The 8,673-nt window shown below is 38.3% G+C and overlaps 1 protein-coding gene across 1 annotated transcript in view; it reads right to left on the bottom strand.

Moving 5' to 3' along the window:
• Positions 1–1,741: 1,741 nt before the first annotated feature.
• LOC108378108 (speract receptor) overlaps positions 1,742–8,673 on the bottom strand; it is a gene marked incomplete at its 5' end in the record, with an annotated part of 13,371 nt that continues 6,439 nt past the window's right edge. Inside the window, 6 exons of the mRNA XM_017634406.1 lie at positions 1,742–2,378; positions 2,444–3,078; positions 5,332–6,032; positions 6,129–6,303; positions 6,482–6,553; positions 8,137–8,241. Of these exons, the coding sequence (XP_017489895.1) occupies positions 2,177–2,378; positions 2,444–3,078; positions 5,332–6,032; positions 6,129–6,303; positions 6,482–6,553; positions 8,137–8,241 (1,890 nt within the window). The remainder of the gene's footprint in view (positions 2,379–2,443; positions 3,079–5,331; positions 6,033–6,128; positions 6,304–6,481; positions 6,554–8,136; positions 8,242–8,673) is intronic.

Raw genomic sequence — 8,673 nt, 5'->3', positions numbered from 1 at the left:
TTCCGATGCAAAATTATCGAAATCGGTTGACGTGGTCCAAACTTATGAGGTAACATACATACAAAAAAAAAAAAAATATTCCGACGAACTGATAACCTCCACCTTTTTTGGAAGTCGGTTAATAAGTGAATAGATTTTTGAATGATTATTCGTTTTTTAATGTTATTTTTTATGATTTTCTTGTTATTATAAAAGTTTAACACATTTAAAACATTTTTTCTTGAATGAATTTATATTCAGGTAGTTTTAGGCATCGGCATCGGCCGATTCTTTGCCCTAAGGCTGATTAAACGGCATCGGCAAATAGTTTGCAAGATTGCATAACTTTGGACCACGTCACCTGATTTCGATAATTCTTTTTGCATCGGAAAGGTAGTGTCTCATTGTCATAAGTCGGTTTTTTTTTGCTAAAAATTACTTGTTATTTATTTTTTTCTTTTTTTGGATAGTCAACCAACTGGCATTGAATACTGAAGTTGCGAGTTCAAATCCCAATGAACTCAATGAAGAAGTCTAATAAGTAGATGTGGTGATCTTCGAAATATAATTTTATATTTTTATCAATTTAAATTTTTAGATTTTAATGAATTTTTGTTATTTACATAAATTTTTACGAACAATTGTTTTTCCTTTTTTTTATTAAATTGTTTTTCTTTTTATTATAATTTTCTTTTGATTTTTATTTTAAAAATAATTTTTGTTAATTTCATTTAATTTATAAAAAATTATTTTATTTTATTTCCTTTGAATTTTTAGTTTTCATTGTTTTAAAATTAAAAATATTATTTTTTCTAACTTAATTACATTTTTAGAAAACCTATTACTGAGAGTCTTTGGTGAGTTGAAAGACAGTTGCCAGAATTGCTCTGTTTATATCACTGATGGGAACTTCCTTTTGAGGCATTCTGTGCCGTTTGTGTAGAGTCGCTTAAAGGAAAACCAGCGACAACCAGAGAAAGATTTAACTTTAGTTATACCAGAGGAAGCTTTTTCTCTATCTACAGAAAACTACTTCCGAACAGGGTGAAAACTCACTCTTCTTCAGGTAATAGAATTAAAAACAATATTATTATTCCAAAAGTCAGAAGGAATAGAGCCGAACCTTGCATCTAAAAGACGTAATTTTTTTCGATATTTTATGCTAATTTTCCAAATTTATTGTACTTTTCAAAGTTTTGAATATACTTATTTATTGCCACTCAAGTAAACTGTTCTCAGATAGTTTTTAGAATTTTCAAATTTTTTAAATTTTAAATTTTTTAGTTTGTAATTTTAACTATTTTCTTAACACTTGCACATATGTAGTACAATTTACATGCAATGAACGACTAGAACTTGGCAATCACCAACGAGTAACACTATTCTAGTTTTTTCTAAGCTAAATCCTTTTTAAATTTTATTTCTTTTTTTCATTTTTAAATTTATTTTTTTAAATTAAAACTTATTGTACTTAAGTGACATATAAAGTTAAAAGAGACCTACACCTATAAAATAATTTTTGTTGAAAAATAGGCTTTGAAGTTACGTCTGTAAATTTGTTTCGCAAAGCGTCCAAGCTGCGGTTTGATGCATGGAAAAGAGCGTAGCTTCCATCGACCAAATTGACCAAGTGGATTACAAGACCTATTATAAGAATAATGCACTATATGAACCGCTAAAAGATCGATTTTTTCGACACGTAAGTCTCTTTTAACTTTCCCTTTGACGTATAATAAATTTATAGTATAACTTTAAACTTAACTTTTATGTTAATAAATTATTATTTTATTATTATTAGGCTAATTAAAACTAATTTAAATTCCTTTGTGGTTATCGATTTGTAAAGTTTTCCAAAGTACAATATTTTGCGTAATCGGAAATGCAGAAGTATGATTTGATGAATAAATACATATTTTGCAAAACTTTAAGCTTAAATACAACATACACATACATACGTACTACTAAAAATGCATCATTGCATTAATATTGAAATTTTCTACATCCTACTGCTGAGGAATACTACAATGAAAGCAGTTAACAAGTTACAATTTGTTAACTTCTCGAATACATTTTTTTTTTTCAAAATAGTCTACTAATTCCTGTATTTAATTTTGTTTCCGCTTGGATACCACAGAACAGACACTCCATGCTATATCGTACACTCCCTGTGGTCACTTTGCTCCTCCTTCAATCGCTGTCAAGTCTCCACATGATTGAGCAACAGCGGCGTATTGGCTGTTGGGTAAGAGGAGGGCCTACGCTGACGTTGCCAGCTGGTGAGCTCTTCAGCGCTGCCGCAGGAGAGTGTTGATTCCTCGTAGCGCGAATGGTTCGAACCGCCAGAAGAGCGTCGCACGCCTGTATAAGAATCGGTGATGACCTCCAAGAGCGCCTCATCGCTGCGTACAAAATTCAAAGTTAAGCTCTGATGAGTCAAAATGTTTGAAAATTTTCAACTACCCACCTGTGATACCGATGATGTTCGAGCAGACTGCCAGTGGCGAAGCGCAGTTTCTTCGGCGACTCTAAGCTGGATGAGCGCGTGAGCGAGTTGCGTGGCATAGCTTTATTTTTCAACGACGAACGTATGCCATAGTCGACCATAGCGGACGTTATTTGCTGCTGATTGTTCTGCTTGATGGTGCCCTGTATGAATTTGTTGAGCGCGCGCGAGCCGCGTCGCTGCGAGCGTTCATAGTTGCGCTTATTGCGCGCGTCCTCATCCTCGCCCAGCAGCCAATAGGTGCGCTGATCACCCTTGCCCTTCATCGAAATGACACCACGTTCTTGATAATGATAGCCACCCAACTTCTCCAGCAATTCGCGGCACTGCTGACTGCAGTGTATCTTCAGTGGCACACCGCTGGATTCCATGCGCGAGGCAGTGTTCACAGTGTCGCCGAATAGGCAGTAACGTGGCATTTTTAAACCAACCACGCCGGCGCACACCGGTCCGGTGTGAATGCCTATGCGAAGTAATAGTTTGTTTGTGGGTCGATGACGTATTTTGAACTCGGACACTGCGCTGAGTAGGTGAAGTGACATCGAAGCGATTTCGGCGGCGTGCAGATCGCCATTGCGGATCGGTAGACCGGATACCTGAAATGGGCGAAAGAAATTAAGATTTCTTATAAACACTAATGCCTTCGAGAATATCGATTATCGTGCTAAACTCTCTACTAGATCCAGGGACACGTTCCTATTGTGGGAATCGAAGAAGCCGGCTTAAAAAATGTTGAAAGGAAAGAAAGAGTAGGCGAGAAGAAGAGTATCGTTGTTTGAGTTTTANAGAATGAAATTAAGATTTCTTATAAACACTAATGTCTTCGAGAATGTCGATTATCGTGCTAAACTCTCTACTAGATCCAGGGACACGTTCCTATTGTGGGAATCGAAGAAGCCGGCTTAAAAAAATTTCCAAAGGAAAGAAAGAGTAGGCGAGAAGAAGAGTATCGTTGTTTGAGTTTTACGGGGTTCCTAATACGAAAGTTCTGATAGACAAGTGTTGCCGCCTGCAGGTTATCGCGTTCTATTCGAACGACAATCGGCGAATAACGAATATAAAATGAACGTTACCTATTCGAAATAGTTACGACGAGAGATGAGATGGAAAAGAACCCTGTCAGTGTTTCTTGAGTAAAAGTACTGCGCTTCGAAGAAAATGATTAAGACAACAGTAGAGTCATCTCCTTGAAGGTATAGACAGTTTAGGTCTACTCTATTTAAAAAGATTGGCTGTAGGGAGCTATGGATAAGCAAAGAAAGGATTTAGAGTAACCTCTCCTAGACATTAATTTTCTATGAGTGATGTCTTCAATGCCTGTGCTGATGTATGGCGCGGAGGCATGGACAATGAAAGCATCTGATCAGGTAGCTCTTGGAGTTTTCGAGAGAAAGATTCTGCGAAAGATTTACGAACCTTTACGCGTTGTTGATGGCGAATATCGCAGACGATTTAACAATTAGCTGTATGCGCTTTACAACGANAGTAGGTGAAGTGACATCGAAGCGATTTCGGCGGCGTGCAGATCGCCATTGCGGATCGGTAGACCGGATACCTGAAATGGGAGAATGAAATTAAGATTTCTTATAAACACTAATGTCTTCGAGAATGTCGATTATCGTGCTAAACTCTCTACTAGATCCAGGGACACGTTCCTATTGTGGGAATCGAAGAAGCCGGCTTAAAAAAATTTCCAAAGGAAAGAAAGAGTAGGCGAGAAGAAGAGTATCGTTGTTTGAGTTTTACGGGGTTCCTAATACGAAAGTTCTGATAGACAAGTGTTGCCGCCTGCAGGTTATCGCGTTCTATTCGAACGACAATCGGCGAATAACGAATATAAAATGAACGTTACCTATTCGAAATAGTTACGACGAGAGATGAGATGGAAAAGAACCCTGTCAGTGTTTCTTGAGTAAAAGTACTGCGCTTCGAAGAAAATGATTAAGACAACAGTAGAGTCATCTCCTTGAAGGTATAGACAGTTTAGGTCTACTCTATTTAAAAAGATTGGCTGTAGGGAGCTATGGATAAGCAAAGAAAGGATTTAGAGTAACCTCTCCTAGACATTAATTTTCTATGAGTGATGTCTTCAATGCCTGTGCTGATGTATGGCGCGGAGGCATGGACAATGAAAGCATCTGATCAGGTAGCTCTTGGAGTTTTCGAGAGAAAGATTCTGCGAAAGATTTACGAACCTTTACGCGTTGTTGATGGCGAATATCGCAGACGATTTAACAATTAGCTGTATGCGCTTTACAACGATAAAGACATAGTGCAGCGAATAAAAATTCAGCGGCTCCGATGGCTTGGCCCTGTCATTCGAATGGACAGAAACGCTCCTACTCTGAATATATTCAACGCGATGCTGGTAACAAAGGAAGAGCAATACCTCCTCTGCGTTGGAAAGACCAGGTGGAAAAGGACTTGGCTTCACCTGGCATTTCCAATTGGCGTGTTGTTTGGGACTCGGCCAAAATCGCTTAGGCGGTTACAGCGCCAATAAAGAAGAAGAAGATGTCTTCAATAGCAGCCCATTTTTTATTGCCGAACGTTTGTGTAAAAGCTTTGGAAATGAACAAGAACCTAAATCCTACACTTCGTAGAATGTACTTCGGATTATAGGAAGGTCATTTCTTCAAAGACACGGACAGTCTAAGCGTGGCTTTACTGAAAAGCCTGACTGCATTCGTCGAAAGGTCGGAATTTTTTGTGAATATGTGAAGAAAGACTTTGCGGGGAAGTTTCCGAGGCGCTTATTTTCTCAAATATGAGCAAACCGAAAAACTTGAGCTCGATTTAACTACCCTGTAGATGCATTGTCTACCTGCACCTTCCATTTTCTTACTCACCACCATGTATGCGTCCCCAATTGTCTCCACTTTATACACATCGTAATGCCCGATTATGGAATCAAAACAGGTATACAAGTCGTTCAAGAAGTCCACCACCTGCAATGGTGTACTCTCCGCAGACATTGCGGTGAAACCCACAATATCACTAAAGTATATCGACACGTGCTCATAACTCTCCGGATCTACTTTGTTGCCCTTCTTCAGCTGCTCCGCCACGGGGCGTGGTAACATTTCCAGCAACAGCGCATCGGTCTTCTTTTTTTCCTCTTGCAGCTGATCGGTGCGTTCATCCACGAGCGCTTCCAAGTTATTTGCATACTTCTCCATCATAGCCATCATATTATCGAAGATATTCGGTTTCATACCCTTGCGTAGAGGACGCAATTTGGCGCGTATTGTTTTGAAGTCCGGCCGGTCTTCGGCGCGTTCAGACCAACATTCGCGTAGAATTTCACGCACGCAATCGAACGAGGTCTCCAGCGGTTGTAGCGAGGGCCGATAGGGGTAGAGATGATCTTGCGGTTGGAGCACTTTTTGTAGGCACTGCATTGGCGTGAGACCGGTTTCGCCGAATGGGCCGTGACGTACGTGAATTTCGTAGAGAACAATGCCAAAGGAGTAGGAGTCACCTTTCTGCGTGCCGGGCACGAGTGTGGCGGGTCCTTGCCGCAGCAGTTCGGGGGAGCGGTAGAGTAGCTCTGTGGAGAAAGGGAAGGAAATCAAAGAATTTCGCATGCTCTAAAAGTTACTTAACATTGACGGCAGCGAAAAAAAAATAAAATTTCTTAACATACTTGTACACTTAGCTGTCATGTTTGGCACTTCCGTTGAGCTATCCTCCATACCCTTTTTGAAGGCGAATAACCCGAAATCGGTCAGTTTAACCACCCAGCGTGAGTCGATGAGGCAGTTGGAGGTGCATAGCGAGCCATGAAAACGAATGGGCGATTCATGTAAGTAGATGACACCCTGTTGTGCGTGCGATATGAGAATAGAAAAAAATGAGTGGAAGTAGTATTTGAAATGCGTACAAGTCATTTTGTAGGAAATGCTTTGAAAATCACTGCAAAAATGTAGCCCACGGCAAGTGTGTGTGTGTGTGTGTGTGGGTGTCAGTGCAGAGGTTAAACTGCGATATTGAACTTACGCGTATAATGTCAGCGACCATTGAAGCAATAAACATGTTGTCCAGCTTGACGTCCTCATTCTCCAAGATATCCTTTGGGAAAGTTTTGTATAAAAGGAAAGAAGTGGAAAAGAATCATAAATTAAATTTATAAAATTATTTTTACTAAGAGAAGAGCTGAGATGGTCAATGGTAAGAAAGGATATTCCATGAGCGTATTAATTTCAGTGAGTGGAAGTGGAAGTGAAAGTGAGCAGGACAATTTGGGGACTTTCGGCTTAGCGAACATAATAAATTTTAGAATTTTCTTAACCACAATTATGTATGTTTTCTTTTCTATGGGATAGTGTTTGGCACTTTCGGCTACCTTAGCCTTTCAAGCAATGCGGTTAGCTTTTGCCTACTGAGAGCCATCATAAAAAATAAACTTAATAAATAATTATGCATTAGGATAGTTCAGAAAATAGCAACATCATAGGGCACCACTTTATTTGTTCTACGTACAAAATAATGCTATTCACGAAAATTTCAAATATTAGGCAAATTTTTAGGGGTTGTTAACAGGATTTGAAAATATTGTTTTTTTTTTTATTATCCTATAAACTCGACAGAATTCATACTTTGACTAGCTATAACTTCGCAAGTTTATGCATTCATATGAATAAGTTTCCATAATATGCCAAATTTATCACATTTCAACCCAAAATTTTGCAAAATTTTTGCGATTAAACAAAAATATTTTTTTTAATTTGTTTAAAATTCGGTGGATGTCTTTATTTTGTACCTTCAACAAAATTTAATTTTTTTAATCTCAAAAGCTCAACACTGACTTTGATCACCTATAGCACCGCGAGTTTATGAATTTATATGAAAAAGTTTTGTAAAATTATTGGGATGAAAAAAATATAAATGAATAAAATTAAATCCCAAAAGCTCGAAAAATTATGAGTTTGACATATCTCCGCGAGTTTATGAACTTATAGAAATGAGTTTCAATAATAAGTTAAATTTAACAGATCAAAATTATGTAAAATTTTTGCATTTGCGTTCGTACATAAATTATACTCAGTAAGGTACTGTGTTCATTAATTTTGACACTTTCTGTACCGTTTGTACCATTTAGGGTCAAGCTTCCTCCAAAGGGTTCGATAAGTCCCTTCTTCTATAAAATCGTACCAGAAGACTATGAATGTATCTTCATAGTTGAGTAATGTTTCAGAGCAGCCCAGCTCGCAAGCTGAGGAGCGGCTCTAAATGCACGCTCTCAGTAAGGACTTTCTCAACAATATCTACCATTTGGAAGCTGTATTAGAAGATCTGCCAATAGCCTTGCCATTCGAGAGCAGACGAAAAGTTTTATTTCCCAGGCAACGGAAGGTAAATAACAAAAAATCTCTCAGTAGACGTGTCGGTGCGTGTCTGCAACAATTAAACTGTGTCATTATTATTTACGTATTTATTTGTGAAAAACTGAAATGCATGCAAGTATTTATTATCCTTTCGACGTCTATTTAGTTTTGCCTCATTTCTTAATCCTCTCTTGAGACCTCCTTATCTCCCCAAACAGCGCAAAGCAACACTGCGCTATTTTTTGCGATATTACAACTTAATATGTACTACCACCAAGTACTAACTGCGAAGGAGTAGGAAGGAGTTTACGGTACTTTAGAACTTACCTTCAAGCTGCCTCTTGTACAATACTCTGTAATGATGCAAATGTTGGGCGGATCTGTGCAGGCACCAATGAAAGCGCATATATTGTCGTGGCGTGTGTCGCGTAGCTATGTAACGGTACATGAGCACAAAATGGATGGCGGAAGCCCACACAAAAGTAGGCGGTGGTGGTGGTGGGCGTTGTTGTGAGGTGATGAGTTGACGCCGTTTGCATTTGACAACGCAACGTTAATCCCAGAACAATATTGAGTTGTCGAGATGGTATGTTGCATCAACCGGACGGAGGGAATTAGAAAGGCGGAAAACAGCAAATAAGAATAAAGAAGTTTAAAAAATGCTATGCATTACTTAAATGTCAGCTGCAGTGAAGAATTTGTAAAATAAAGGAATGCGAGGAAAGTTGGAGTGAATTTAAGAAATGAAAAATTAAATTAAACGAAATAAAATAACAAAATAAATTACGGCTCTATTCTACATACATCACTGACAAATTCTAATCACAGTCTTTATTGCGGAAAAATATATGAAAAAGTTTAAAT

Source organism: Rhagoletis zephyria, unplaced genomic scaffold (assembly GCF_001687245.7).
Source record: "Rhagoletis zephyria isolate East Lansing unplaced genomic scaffold, Rhagoletis_zephyria_1.1 Rzeph_scaffold_13362, whole genome shotgun sequence".
NCBI lineage: Eukaryota > Metazoa > Arthropoda > Insecta > Diptera > Tephritidae > Rhagoletis > Rhagoletis zephyria.
Note: the sequence above shows the minus strand (reverse complement) of the source record. Positions and strands in the feature narration are given on the sequence as shown.